General features: G+C 39.0%; 1 protein-coding gene across 3 annotated transcripts in view; it reads right to left on the reverse strand.

Annotated features, from left to right (window-relative positions):
- TENM3 (teneurin transmembrane protein 3) overlaps window positions 1-16,225 on the reverse strand; it is a 454,641-nt gene that overhangs the window by 164,166 nt on the left and 274,250 nt on the right. For all 3 annotated transcript variants that reach the window (XM_018042106.1, XM_018042103.1, XM_018042105.1), the window contains one exon: window positions 1,992-2,230. In XM_018042106.1, the coding sequence (XP_017897595.1) occupies window positions 1,992-2,230 (239 nt within the window). The remainder of the gene's footprint in view (window positions 1-1,991; window positions 2,231-16,225) is intronic.

Genomic DNA, 16,225 nt, shown 5'->3' on the forward strand with positions numbered 1-16,225 from the left:
CCAAAAAATTAAAGTCTCTCACTGTTAAAAAAAAAAAAAAATTCCATGAAGATAAAGATAAAATCAAAGGGAGATGTTTAAAGTAGGATGCTAACCATGAAAAAGTAAAAACAGATAATTTGAAAAAAAGGAACATTTTGAGTTTTTATTTAGGAGTCTAATATTCAATTATATTCATTGACGGATCCTTAAAAGGAGGAAAGGCTCACAAATAATAGTGATCTGATCTCACATTAAAATGCTGTTTTTCTTCCTAATCACACAGTGTAAATAAAATTAAATGGTAGCAGAGCTGATATTCAAAACATTTAACAACCTATTAGATAAATATTTAAGAGGACACAGGCACTTAAGATCAGAAACTATGTCCAACAACACAGACACTGAATTCCAACCCTGCGTAGTACTTATCGGTTTAGCATGTACTACAGAAAAAAAAAAATCCCCTACTAATATGCTTAATTTATTACATCCCACTTATGACTGTTACATTTGAGAAACCGTTTAAAATTATCTAGCAGTACACTGTTGACGTACACAAATAATGAACAAATAGTTAACCAGAAGAGACGCTCTCCAAGGCCGGATATCTTCTAGCTAAATACTAGGAATCTGTTTGTGAAGGCTGACTGCTGTTGTTGTGACATTCCTGTGCATCACGAGTGTTACAAAACAGCACAGCAATGTGTCATTAGTGTGATCTCAGCGAGTGACAACCCTTTCAGTACCTGGCTTGACCACTTTCACAAGGAGGGAGTTAACTTAGACGATTAAAAAATGACAGAAAGGCCTCATCTTGTTTTCACCTCTGATGGACGGTGGCTGCACACAGCCCTGTGATGAGGATGATCAGGCTGTGTGCAGGTTTAGTGGGAGGGGTGCCAGGTCTATGAGTGAGTCAGCCATGGTCACAGAATCGCAAGTCACAGTAGGTAGGTGCAGCCGCACTGCTCCCCCCAACTCAACTATCTTTCAACTTCCTTCATGCTCTAAAATTCTACTTTCCTCTTCAGTGACGTGACTCAAGATGGTCCCTTCACTTCCTAAGGACCTAACTCATAGTTAAGAAGTATTATAGCTAAAGACAGAAACCAGTTCACCACAAAAGGGTCTTACTATTCCACAGACAGCCCCGTGACACTTATTCACTTATGGAATTTCACCGGGCATCACAAATAGCTCTGCAGACCTGAGGAAGCATCACTGGCTGTTCTTGGCGAAACACACAGCCTGTGATTTAGCTCAGTAAACATGATTTGCTTTTCGATGCTGTATGCCTTTCTGTACACACTTAGATCAAGACTGGATATGGTCATTTCTGACATTTGAATAAGCCATTGGCCAATAGCTTGAACGCTCATCTACGTTCTGAAATAGTTAAAGAAAAGACACATTTGCAACTTCTCTTAGCAGCTCCAATCAGTCAGGTGACAAAAACCACGATCAATATTCCATCCGAAAAGGTGGAAAACCCACAGACAGGGACGTGTACATCATCCAGCCCTGGTTTTATGGATGCACAGCTCTCTGGAGAGAAGTTCCTGAGTGCACAAGGATGGCTCTGAGTGGTGGGTTTTACATTTAGACCGCAGGCTTGGCTGAAAGATGAGCAACATCACGAGGAGGAGCAGCGAGCTCCCTATTGACGCCGCCCTGAAGGGGATTCCTACACAGAGCCCATTCCTGCAAGCGCATGAATTACTTCCTGGACAGGAAATGTCACAGAAGTGAACACACTCACGAGAGACAAATGCAACACAGACGGATGCTCTAGTGAGTGTCCAAGGCAGACCTCGCACTTCACGCAAACACAGCTTCTCCATCCATCTACATAACGAGAATAACCATTTATCATCCATCAGGACCAACTTCTCACCCATGACGTATAACCTCTGAATACAAGCCCTGTCCAGACAAACACATAAAACCAAATGAACAATCAGGCGACGTCCCGATGTACAGACGGCAGAGTTCTAGAAACGGGCTCTTACCTATAAAATACGACAGCAGTATTGCCAGGAGCGCTGAGACCCCTACAGCGCACAGGGCAGTGCATTTCCAGCTACAGTACTTTGAAGACTTCTTGAACTTAAAAGCACTTCTTGACAGGGTGTTTCTAGGTAGCGGCCGAGTAGGTGGCGAGTAAACAGAGCCAGAGGCCATCGTGTATCCTGGGGTGGCAGTGCTGAACAGTGGCGTGGTCCCTGTTCCTGTTTTGAATAGGAAATGCCTGCAGGACAGGAGAAAATCATCGTGAGATGCAAATATACTGTGATCGGAGAGACAGAGACAGTGAGGCATGAGCTCACCTCTCGTTCTGTCTCTCTCTGGCTTTAAAATCATTTACTACATGGAGTTAAAAAAAAAAAAAAGAGACATTAAGAAAATATTTTAACCTAAAAACCCAACTCGGAAACATATGACTTTGAAGAGACTGATTTGTAATGAATAGAGGAGGAGGAGTTACAGACACAGAGGACTCCTGTCCCTTCCAGTAGGTGTCTGGAGAGACTGCAGAGGAGTTCTAGTCACACCATTCTACGGTACAAAACCATTCTGGAAGCTCCCGTTATGGACTGCCTTCAGAACACCTCCACATTTCACGGAAGGAAAGCAATGACATGACTTTATAGCTGCATGTGGCTTTGCTCCATGTGAGGATATGTACGCCTACATACACAAGCATGCACGATCACATAGAATAGGCTGCTTTCTTTCCTGGACATGCTCGGAAAATTCTCACCTGTCCCCCACCTCCCACCACCCATATCGAGTACTGCCAATCTTGGCCACAGGTGGCTGGCCAGTTCTCGAGGGAGGCAAACTAATTTAAATCTTTTGCTTACGTCAAACATAACCAGCAAAGCGAGTCTACTGGGATGAGGGATGGAGAAAGGGAAGGAAACACAGAACACTTTCTAAAACCAGCCTCAATGAATGAAGAGGCTAGTGAAGCAAGTTTTTAGATCAACTTCCCAGGTGGTGCAGTGGTAAAGAATCTGCCTGCCAGTGTAGGAGACGCAAGAGATTCGGGTTCGATCCCTGGAGTAGGAAATGGCAGCCCACTCCAGTATTCTTGTTTGAAAAATCCCATGGAAAGAGGAGCCTGGAGGGCTAGAGTCCACATGGTTGCAAAGAGACACGACTGAGTGGTTGAGGACACACAGGCACACACACAAAAAGATTCCCTAATGATCGGAGCTGAATGACAGCGGGGCAAACTGCCTCTAAAAGTTCTCTACTCTCTTGAAAATGTCGAAGCAGAAATTGAGTGATCACACGAAAGGAGTGACAGGAAATTCTTTATAAAAGATGACTAGTGTTAAGATTCCTATGAACATTAAATGTCCTCAAATTGAGAAAAAAGCATCATGTTTCTCATGGTTGAAATTTCATAGTATGTGAGTATCTTACTGTGTTTTTACTTTGTGTCCTAACCTTTTCTATTATTTTCCCTAATAACATGTTCAGTGAGGTCAACAGACTCTGCTCTGTTTCCTATGCAGGAGACTATAGGAAATAACCTAGAGTATTCCATCATGGTGCAAAACAGTCTGCATGCAAGAAGATTTTAGATGGGGTACAGCTGGATATTTAAATTGTAATGCAAAGTAATTTGTTTTAATGGCTATTAGAAAATAGACTGAATATATCAAACAAGTTAACGGGGTTAAAGGGGCTTCCCAGGTGGCACTAAAGTGGTAAAGAACCTGCCTGCCAAGGCTGGGGACAAAAGAGACAGGGGTTCGATTCCTGGGTCAGGAAGATCCCCTGGGAGAGGCATGGCAACCCACTCCAGTATTCTGGCCTAGAGAATCCCATGGACAGAGGAGCCAGGCGCATACAGAGTCGGACACGCCTGAAGTGACTCAGCACGAACAAGGGGTTAAAGGACAGAACCTAGAAGGCAGATTGCCGAGGTTCAAATCCTCATTTACTACGCTAGGTATGTGTCCTTGGGGAAAGTATTTAACTCCTCTCTGTGTTTTGGTTTCTCAATATGGAAAACAAGAATAGTATCTATCTGTCAGAGTTGTTATTAGGCTTAAATGAGTTAATGTGCTTACTGTAAAGTACCTGGAATACAGTGAGCACAATGTGGGGCTTCCCAGGTGCCCCAGTGGTAAAGAATCCACCTGCCAATGCAGGAGATGCGGGTTGGATCCCTGGGTCAGGAAGAGCCCCTGGAGAAGGAAATGACGACCCACTCAAGTATTCTTGCCTGGGAAATCCCATGGACAGAGGAGCCTGGTGGGCAATAGTCCATGGGGTTCAAAAGAGTTAGACAGGGCTTAGTGACTAAACAACAACAACCACCAGCAAAAATATAAGTGTTGAAAAATGAAAGAAAAAACAAGCTTATGATTTAACAACATATTATTGCTTAGGCAAGGCTAACCAGGGATTTAAGTTTACAAAGAACCCATTTCTGGAAAAATTATTAAGTGGATAAATGTGTAGCTGATGTACTGCTGCTGCTAAGTCACTTCAGTCGTGTCCGACTCTGTGCAACCCCAGAGACGGCAGCCCACCAGGCTCCCCCATCCCTGGGATTCTCCAGGCAAGAACACTGGAGTGGGTTGCCATTTCCTTCTCCAATGCATGAAAGTGAAAAGTGAAAGTGAAGTCACTCGGTCGTGTCCGACTCTTTGTGACCTCATGGACTGCAGCCTACCAGGCTCCTCCATCCATGGGATTTTCCAGGCGAGAGTACTGGAGTGGGGTGCAGATATGGTAAAAGTCATGAAAATTTGCCTCACGGGTATAGTGGCAAGAATTCTCGGTTAGAAATCGGAAGATTTAAGTTCCTGATCTAACATTTCCTAAATTTAGGATCTTGTTTTCATGTGTAAAATGAAGCTAATGATTTACTTACCTTACAAAGCTGTAAAGAAGTTAATGCATCTAAAAAGGCTTTGTCAACCACAAAATTAGAACACATGCAGATGACAAGTAACTACTTCTATGAATTATACTAATGACCATATTATGAGGTCCATTTCCCCCCAGAGAACTACTTTACAAAGCAAACTTTAAAGTTTACAACCTGAATTAAATGGTATGTTGGAAGCAGTGTTTGGCATCTGCTACCATATTGATATTCAGCTTAATTATTAAGAATGTGGGCTCTGGAACCAGACTGAAGGTGACTGTGTTAGCTCAGTTGTGCCCGACTCTCTGAGACCCCATGGATTGTAGTCTGCCAGGCTCCTCTGTCCATGGGATTTCCCAGGCAAGAATACTGGAGTGGGTTGCCATTCCCTTCTCCAGGGGATCTTCCTGACCCAGGGATCAAACTCAGGTCTCCGGCACTGTAGGCAGATTCCTTACCGTCTGAAACACCAGGGAAGCCCATGCCTGGGTTCAAATCCAGACTTCACCTATAATTAGCTGGATAATGTTTCTAAATTACTCAAATTTTCTGTGTGTTGGTTTTATCACCTATAAAATGGCAATAAAACGTCACCTCTTATGAAAGCATGTTATGAGGATTAAATGAGTAACATATATGGCATGTTCACATCCAGCACCAGGTTAAGTGTTCAATGCACACTGAAGAGACCCTCCTGAGAGTCCTGCAGCTCAGCGCAGTCTGTGGGAAGCGGAATGACTTCTGTGGCTTCTAGAGCAGCAGAAAAAAGAGAGAGTGTGTTGCTATCACCGCAAAGAGGCCGTGCAGACAGGGATGCAGGCCGTCACCGCAGTCACACTGTGACTGATGCTGAGGGGACAGACAGAAGACCAGCATCTGCGTGGAGACTCCAAGCATGAGGGGCATCTCGCTGTGCTCACAGCATCATGTCAGGGGTCAGGGGCGGGGGGAAGACCCAAATTACCCGGGTGAAGTTCCTAGGGTTGAGAGTTTCAAATAAAATATACACAGAAGTATTTTTTTGAAAAGGTCATTTATCTGGCATACAAATGTGGATGGATACAAATGGGATATCCATGGCGTAAGTCTGCAGTCTGTCTTCTCTGGTTAGAATGTAAATTCCACAAAGTCTCATTCACCTCTGTCTTTTCAGGACTTACAGAGTTCCTGGCACAGACTTGTTGCTCCACAAATATTGTGAAATAAAGCAAACAGTGACTATTGTGCCGATGTGGAAAGTGAGTCTCCTAGAAAAAAGGACCTGGGACAAAGACTCATGGCTAATAAACAAATGATAAAAAATAAATAAAAGTTGGAAATTATCCCAAACCTCAACCTGGAAAATGTGTTAAAGGTTTATTCAAAGTGGTTGGGTCATTTCTGAATAGGAAATGGGATTTGACTCTGGGCCTTTAACACTGAAAACATGGATCAAGACAGGGAGTTAGACACAGGTTGACTTCAAATTAGATACCTCTGTTTCAGTTTCTGAAATTTATGGTATTTAGTACATGATGTCTACCTGCTCTGCTGATCCTGGAAAAGAATTCTTTCAAGAACCAGGCTTGAGCCACTATGAAATCATTATTTTTCTTAGGGTAAAATATAGCTTTGAGACATTGTTGAAAACGAAAATATATTACTCAAAAATATATTGCTTATCAATGTGAGTGGAACTGAAGACTCCTAACTTTCAAAGAGTTTCTAAGTTATTTAATACATACGTTTATTTTGTTTCTGCAAGAGAAAATAGAATTTTTATGTATTTATTGCCACTGTCTTTAAACCTCAGAAGTGCATTTCCTCTTCCTCTGTGTAAATGACTTTCTATGTCAGGGGGTCCTCAAATTAGTACATTAGAGATTTGCATAGTAAATAAAGAAACATTATAAACACATTGAAAGAGAAATCAAATCACCCATGAATTTTATTCTAGAATCACTGGTCTTCAATAGTTTTAGATGGCTTCTTAGTATGTAAGTACAGAAAGAATTCGTAAAGACTGCTTAAACGGATGCATTTTGAAAGCATTTACAAATGGTATTGTTCATGCGAGGATGATTCCTTTAGGAATCTTTCAAGGCTTCAAAACAGGTTAAAACACACATGCAAAAACCTCTTAGACATTAACTAGACTAGTAGAAAAGTTCTGTGTCAACATACTTTCTATAGAGAACATTTGGTTTCAGATTTGGTAGGAATCTGTCCATTTTTAGGCTCAGACAGGATGCCGTCTTTCCAAAGTCAGCAGTGTCCTTTCCACTGCAATACAGAAAACATAGAACACTGACGAGCGGATTGTGTGACTTTAAGCCCAGGACTTTTTAAAAAACTGTTTCAAGGTCGAACCCAATACTTAGTTTATGTCTGGAGCTCCACAAATACCTAAGAAATGAATGGGGAAAGTGGATACTGGAATGCAGCTACATGAAAAGTATACAAGGAGTTTCCAGAAAATTCTTTTATCACCAAATTCTAAGGCACCTACTCCTGTGTATATCATGACAGTCTTTCCCACCCTGTGACCCTTTGCCAGGTCATATAGCCTTGGGAACATGCTTCTCATATATCAAAAATTCTGCAAAAATTACTATCAAAAGCATATGCTTCTGATCCGGCATCCACACAAGGTTTGGAGAATAAAGGGAGAGACGCTGTTTCCTTCTCAGACCATATTTGGGAATGAAACCAGCGGATCCGGGGAGAATGTTCCCCCATTGTATTCGGCAATAAAATAGAAGCAGCAGCAGCCTCTTTGTAACACAGAGCACACCAGAGCTGGCTGATTTTTTTCTGATGTTTCTTAATGATGCCCGGCGTGGTGCCTGCCTCCAGCTCCTCTGCTATTTGTGCCACCGTTTTCACTCTGGTGATGAACTAGAGACGCACACTTGAAGAGAGACTATCAGAGACTGGGATGAGGAAAATCAATTTCAAAGCCCCAAAGACAGCCGGTACAGAAGGTCACCGAACATTAACGTTGCTTTGCGGCTTTGGAATCTTGAGGGGGATTCTATTAACAACAACAAACAGCGCCGTGGAACTGCATGGCATCATTAACTGTAAGGCCACGGAGCAGCGAAAACACACGTGGGGAGATCACCCGTATTAAGCACAATTAAGAGCTGCTCATTTTTGTTTTTTTTTTCTGAAGTTCAAAGATCTGTTTCTTTGTTGATCTGCCTTCAGACCAACCTTTTCATTTCAGCTTTCTGCCTTCAGTTCTAGCTTCTAATTTCTGATTCTGTGATGGGTCTTTCCCTGGGACATGTCACAAATTAAAAATTACTATCTAAAAAAGGATACAAACGAACTTCTTGACAAAACAGGGAGAGACTCACAGACATAGAAAACAAACTTAGGGTTACCAAAGGGGACAGGTGGGGCAGGGAGGGATCAATTAGGAAGCTGGGATTAATGCACACAAAGAACTATATATACAATAGACCACCAATAAGGACCTACTGTATGGCATGGGAACTCTGCTCAGTACTCTGTAATAACTTTTCTGGGAAAAGAATATGAAAAAGAATAGATACAGGTTTATGTATAATTGAATCACTTTACTGCATACCTGAAATGAACACAACACTGTCAATTAGCTATACTCCAGTATAAAATGAAAACTGAGAAAATTAATCAGGACAGAGGCTGAGTCTCCTTGTCTTTGTCGCTGCCCCCATTCCCACCTTTCCGTCACTCTTGGTGCCTCTGTCCTTAACGACAGGCGGAGAGCCAATTCTCAATTACTCTTCTCTTCTGCCTGCCCCCTCCTCCCACTAGCATCCGACTGTCAGAGAATCTCGTGCTCTTCCCTTCACCGCATTTCTCCCCTGCTTTTGTTCCCCGTTTCATTCATTTTGCTACATTGCCAGGGTGGAGCAGCTCTTCTGAGTTCTTACAGCTCAACATCCTCATTTTAATTTGTTTGGCCAAAGCCAAGAACGGGCACAAGTAACATTTTCATTTCAAATTTTCTCTACTCTCGAGTGAGATGCCATGTTTTAAATACTGAACCCTCACAATACATTTACAGTAGTTAATACAATTACCTCTGTATGCCCACTCATGTCTATCTACCCTCACCTCGGGCCACTTACAGCTGCTTTCAATCATTTATTTTGCTCTTTTACTCAATCTCTCAGCAGGTATGCTTTGTTCCTTGCTAACTCTTCACTTTTGATGGAGTTAGTCTTTCAAAGTAATTACTTTGAAAAAACTTAACTATCATTAAAATTTTTAGTGGAGAAATAATAGGGCTTTTTGAGTTATTTTAAGTATGCCTTTCCATATTACATTATATGTAATATCAACTCATTCAGTGCTCATTTTATAAGATCCTAACATCATGTATAAAATTAAACAAGTTATGATATAATTAAGTTGTAATTGTATAAGCATCACCAGGAAATAAACAGGTTAAGACCAGTCTTTTGTTCAGGAGGTTAATATAATCATGATGTTCCTCTAAAATCAAAGAACATGGCTTAGTAAGTCAGAAATTATAGGGACCAGATGGGGAGAAGCACCCCAGAAAAATGTGTTACAGTATCATTTAAAGCTGTGTGAGTGATTTACTCAGTGGGCCACTGGGATGGAAGATAAAAGTCAACAAGAAAGTGTATAACTACTGAATGAAATTTTAATAGATTAACTTCATAATTGGTTATCTTCACAGAAAAATAGTTTCCCCCCCTCTTATAGTGTTTTATACAGTGTTAAAAACCTTTTGAGAGATGAGCAAACAAAGCAAATGATTAGAATGAAAAAGAAAGTAATAGTCAGTGTTCAGTTTCAATCCCTAAGGCACAGCTGAAACCTTCATGGTGAGATACAGGCATCTGGAGAAACATTTCTACTGTCCACAGCCTGTTCCATCTAACTGCGAGAAAGGCTCTATTGCGTAGGAATTACTGATACTTTCTTCCTCTTCTTACAGTCTCTGTTGAACAGAAAGAGTAATTTACATCAAGCTAAATGTGAACTGTTTAAATGTCTTGATGCCTTGCTTTTTATGTTTCCAGGCAAATCAATAAAAAAAACTTACCCAGAATCTAGATTGCTTGCTTCAAATTGGATGCTCTGATTTCATAGACAATGCGCCGGTAAGAAGAAAGATTGGCTCTATTTGGCCAAATTTACAACCTTTTCAGAATCCAAAGTTCTCACTTAAGAGCTCAAGAAATTTGAAGGTATAGGTTCTTTTTCCTTCTGGCAAAATATAACTTTCTAGATTTAAGAGGCTTATTAAAGGTCTCATAAGATTCCCTCAACTTCAAACGACTCTTCCGAAATGACATTTTCAGATTTAAAGCAAATGAATCTCATACTTGTGGATTAAATTTACCTGGTAATATAAGAGAGCTAAAATTAACTACTGAGTTCAGATAGTTTTAGTCACTTGATAATGCTGAAACAATGGATGGTTTTCTTGGAATTCATCTTAAGACAAAATACTTTAAAATTATTTTTCAAAATATAAATTTAATTACTGTATGTTGTCTTCCATATTGCCAATTACCTCTGACTTAATTACTTGTGGTCTATCATGGAGAGTATATATATTAAACATTGCAGGAGTTAAAATAGCCCCAAATATTTGTCAGTATATAAGAAATGATAAAACTGAAAGATGATATGAACTATTATCTAAGAATTTTGAACCTTAAAACCTGTGCTTCATTATTGAGCATTTTCACTATCAAATTCTGATTTTTCAGTCTCAAGGCCAACTGGATTATCTGCTAAATATATTTTTAGCAATGTGTTTGTGACTGATTAAAAGACCTAAAAAACAGTTTATTGAAGTGATGGGCTTCAGGATAATGATCCAAGCAAATATAAATTTTGGGGGCCACTATTAAACAGAAATCTAAAGAAAGCAAGTCCATGTAGAAAATTAGCTATCTCTATTCAAGGCTGGGTTCCTGTTAGTTTTCCTTACCATTCAGCGACTGATACTCAACAGATACCCAGAGACACCTGGGGAATTACCTACTGTTCTTAAATACCTAACTGTTTGGGAAGAATCTCCATCAGTTGAGGATGATGGCACTCAGGAGTTCTGTGAAGACTCCAGAACTAAGAGATTGTAGTCGCTGCCATGAGTTTTCATGGAGAAGCCCACCCAGGCTAACATCTTTATAAGACTGCATAGAGTATTCTGCAGTCACCCATCTTTCTCATGGAGCCTTCCATCAGATGGATTCTGGACTCACAGGTTTTGGTAGAACCTTGAGAATTTACATAGCCAAGGCTTAGGCCACCAACAGGAGCAGAAATGTGCTTTGAGACTATTGCATATGTTAAAGCAGTGGTTCTCAAACTTCAGCTTGCACCAGAATCCCTTGGAAGGCTTGTTAAGACACAGAAGGTCTGGGGTGGAACCCCAGCAGCTCATGCTTCTGGGTCCAGGGACCATACTTTTGAGAACCACTGCAGTAAAGCAACTGGTGTGTTAGTTTCTTAACTTGGGTTTAACTCCCATCCAGATTGTATAACAAATCAGAAAATCAACCCAAAGACTCTTGCTTAAACAGTCACTGCTGCTAGCTCTCTTCAAGTAGTTTAGAGCAAATGGAATGTGTAGGACATGAGGCTTGATCCATCCGACCTCAGGATCCAAAGGCCTACCCATTTTTCACTGTATTATATCATCTCACTCTTTATTCTTTACTTGCAACAACCTTTCCTTTACTGCTCTTCCCCTTCGATTTTGCCTATTTGTTAAGAAACTGGTTCCTGCGTCCTTTCTAATTTCATTGCCACTTTGAAATGCCTACCACATTTATTGTCTCTTACTTATCTCTAAATGAGACACCGGGGTCCATTCTACCCTGGTTCTTCTTTGTTTTCCAGAGTATCTATATTTCTATGTGCTTATCAGACATTCACCAACAAACTACTCTATTCCATTAGGATCTCTTTTTTAGAGAGCTCTTTCCTTTTTCCATTGAACTTAGTACTTGGATTTGTCAGTCATGTAGAAGGCTACCTGATAATCCATCTTGGGTATACAACTTCCCAAAAGGTTTCATGACTTTTGTTCATACAGACAATGCTGCTGTTAAGCCGCTTCAGTCGTGTCCGATTCTGTGCGACCCCATAGACGGCAGCCTGCCAGGCTCCCCTGTCCCTGGGATTCTCCAGGCAAGAATACTGGAGTGGGTTGCCATTTCCTTCTCCACTCTTAACCTTTCTGTTTTTATATATTCTCCTTTTTCCTCTAAATATTTTGCTTCCATGTATTACCTGAATTAAAAGAAAGAGTTATCTCTACTCATTCTCTATTAGGAAATACTTCTGGAAAAATCAATTCTAAACATTTTAAAAGCACTGGATACACACACACACACACAAATCTAATCTCCTTACTTCCTTACACATCTGTCACTATGAGGCAAAAGAAACGAAAATGAGTATTTTCCTGTAGAATGTTAGTTCTCCCTGACTTTTCCCCTTTGAAGCAGCTTAGGACAGAGTAGTGACGATTGGGGTGACTTTCCCAGCACTGACCGTGGTGTGTGCACTACCACACACGTCCTGACAAAGGCTGCAGCACTAGGAGCTTCTGAACCACAAAAACTACAGAGTGAAAAAAAATTCTCTCACTGAGGTTCAGAGGGAGCAGCATTCTAGTATATTTGAAAAAAGAAATCCTACACTGGATCCTCATTATTACATTTGAAGTTCATCCTTTAGATATTATCTTAGAACACGCTTTCAACGGTGAGTATGAAAACCAGTGAAGATTTACTTAACTGGTAGCAGGAAAGTAAAAAGTATTTGGAGAACTAGTTTTTAATTAACTTCTTCAGCAACCACTGTGCTGAAGCAGCACTTGCCAAAAGGTAAAACTAAGAATAAAAAATTACCAAATGGGATATTAAAACTGAATAGGCTTGTCTCAAGGATTGATGAAAAGGTGAAACAGTTGAGAAAAAAACAAAATTTACTTACAGTGAGTCAATGACAAACCTCAATATTTTTCACTTTGCATTTTGATAATTTAATCTTTGCTAATTTTGGGGACTTCCTGGCGGTCCAGTGGCTAAGACTTTATGCTTCCAATGCAGGGGGACTGGGTTTGATGCCTGGTCAAGGAACTAGATCCCACATGCTGCAAATGAGAGTTTGCATGCCACAACCAAAGAACCCAGTGCAGCCAAATGAATTAAAAGAATTGATTCCTGCTAATGTCTAAACAGAATGAGTCTAGAAAAGCTGATGCGTGTGGGTGTGTGGATAAATTTTCTAAGAACTGGACAGGGCTTGTTCAAAATAGAGTAATTATTTTGCTTCTGATGTAAAGGTATTATCACTATAAACAACTGAATATATTTTATATTAAGTAATATATTGTGCAAAAAATGAAATATTTTAGATTCCTACTAATTAAAGTGCCTGTTCTTTCATTACCTTTAAATTAATTGCGGTATGCATTTAAAAAATATTTTAAATAAGAAAATTAAACATCCTCCACATGAGTAAGCAGCATTAGAATGTAAATTACATATTTTGACATGAAAACAAAAGAACAAATGTGTAATGATTCTAGCTGTGACAGTGAGTTAGTGAGACTGATAAACTACTTCATGCTGATAGCATGTTGTGGTCTCAAATCTATTATACTTTTGAATTGATGTGCTATTATCTTTGGACAACTTTCACACTAGGAGGTGATCCCAACAAGAAAAATGTCTTAAATGAAAAGTTTATAAACAAGATATATTTTGTTGCTATTACCTGAATTAATATGCACTATTAGTGGTTTACAAAAGGAGGATTGAGACAAAAAATTGTTTTATAATATTTTACAAAAAAATTGCAATATGAATGTATTGATAACTGTACATTTTGGCAACTGCCCTTGGATCATCTGTAATCATACTGAGTACACAAACATGTACTTGGTAAATACAGCATCATGTGTTAATTGATCTTTGAAAACCAGGAGGCAAAATTCTGGACAGTATTAAGGTGATTTGCAGGAAATGTATTTTATTAAACTTTTTACTGTCTTACATTTACTTTTCAGTTTTAAATAAGGAGAGACATACAATGTAAATTTTAAGTATAATCACATTTGTAAAAAAATAAATAAGGCTATAATAGGAAGAAAAATATTTTTACTATGATTTAACTTAAACATGTCTATAACCAAGTAACAAATCATCTCGCAGAGTTTGCTTGGGAGCATTAAGAACTGAACAACTGGATTACATATGCACAATTTTTAAAACTATTATCAAAATTGCTAAAATAACTTACTAGTCTTTGTTACATTTTAGCTGTTTCAGTTGTGTAGCCATGATATCAAAGACCCAAATCTACATTAGATAGTTTCCTACATGTTTTCAGATATCAATTATACTACTGTTGGGAGTTATTACATATTAAATATATTAAAATTAAAATAGAAATGAAAAAGGAGATCTTAAAATTCCTATGTGCTATTTGAACAAGATTTAATCTATTTAATTATTAATTCATTTAATTATTGATGCCTTAAAATTGTTCAGCAAAGCTCTTTCTATAAATTTGAGAAGGGAAGCGTGATCTACGAAAACAATAATTTCAGGTGTCGATGTAAGCTGATAAAGGATAAAAGCGTTCCAGGGTTTTAAGAGATGTGGAAGATACCCTTGTCAATCAGATGTGTGATGGCAAGCAAGAAGTATTTAACAGAACAGAAAGCAACCAGTCCAGAGCGGTAAGTGTTCTAAGTAAAGCTTATTAAGGACCTATTCAAAGTGTGTAGAGAAAACATTACGTTACTTAAACTTCATAAAATCCCCACTCTGTGTGTTTTATAAAATCTACTTTTTTTTTTTAAGTCTGCATTGTGCAGCATGTGGGATCTTAGTTCCCCAAATAGGGATTGAGCCGGTGCCCCACCACTGGACTGCCAGGGAATTCCTAGGTAGGAGTATTTTAAGTGGCTCGGAATATGAGGTGAGTTACTAAGAACTCATAGAGGGTCACAGCAGAATCAGAGGGGTTACCAAATAGAATGTATTAAACTTATTTGGCTAACTGTATGTTCAAGATTTTAATCTTAGGGCTAAAAAGAAAGCATTCTGAGAATGGGGTAATAGGACAACAGACTCAGGCTTGAAATGAGAGGAGAAAGAAATAAAATAGGCAAAAGTAAGTCAAGGCAAAATGAAGAAACACAGGAAAAGAAAAGCAATTATCTTTGACAGGGTATTGTTCATTGGTGATGAAACCAGAGGATGAAATTTTAGAGAGGAAAAATAGTTTCAAAATTGGACAATGTATTCTAGAAGAAAAAGATAAAATCAACATGAAGGGATGATGCTAAGTAGAGATAACACACACAGGTACATACTCTCGTAATCAAGGAAAGAGGACTGAAACATATTTTCACAGACAATCTCAGTGAAGAGTAAAAGAATCTTCTAAAAAAACTTCCAAACACATTTGCTGAGGAAGAAGAGAGGCACCTTACAATGAATAGGTCAAATACAGAAAAAAGGTAATGACAAAATCACAGTCATTAGCTGTGACCAGAGTAACAGCACAGTTGACCTTTTACTTTGATCACGCTCAGAGAAGCGACTAGAAATGTGTTAGGAGTAATTAAGAATTCATTTCCCTAGGTATCGTGGAAATTAAGGTTATCATATATGAATATTTTATACAGATTGCTGGTTATCCAAAACCAGACATTATCAGAGTACACAGTATTTGCAATTGGAGGGAATTACGCTTTCAAAAAGTCATTTAAGGCCTTTAGCAAATGATTAATGCATACTTTCTTGGTATCTTAATTTCTATTAAAAAAAAAAACTGGTTCACCTCAATTAAACAAAATAACACTCCTACTCTATTGTACAGTAACTTCGTCATACTCAAAAGATACCTAAAGCTTTAAAAGCCTTAAAACACAACTGGGGTCTCACTTCTGACTGATAGGAAGACAATGCATCTATCAAGGTTTTTATGGATTCATTCCAAACATTTATTACTTTAGTTAATTAAATGTTTCAGGGATATGAATAGTTGCCTTTCATTATAATTTGAAGATTTCTTTTTTCTTCTCAAGAACAAAATGAACAGACTTGGGGTTCCTATCTGCATAAATTTACCTTCTTTTTGCTGAATGACAGGAACAGTGAAAAAAACAAGAGATTTTATTCTGGTAAAACTATGGTTTAGGCTTAGACTATCTCGCACATAAAGATAAATTAGACATAAGTACTCCAGTTAAAACATATGTTTCTCATTTTTGGAGAGAAGAGAGCTACTTAATGACAAAAGATATTTGCTCAACTCTTAACCAATTAACTTATCTTATCCTATGCAATGGTTGTTATTATCTGGTCAAAT

This window comes from Capra hircus, chromosome 27 (assembly GCF_001704415.2).
Source record: "Capra hircus breed San Clemente chromosome 27, ASM170441v1, whole genome shotgun sequence".
NCBI lineage: Eukaryota > Metazoa > Chordata > Mammalia > Artiodactyla > Bovidae > Capra > Capra hircus.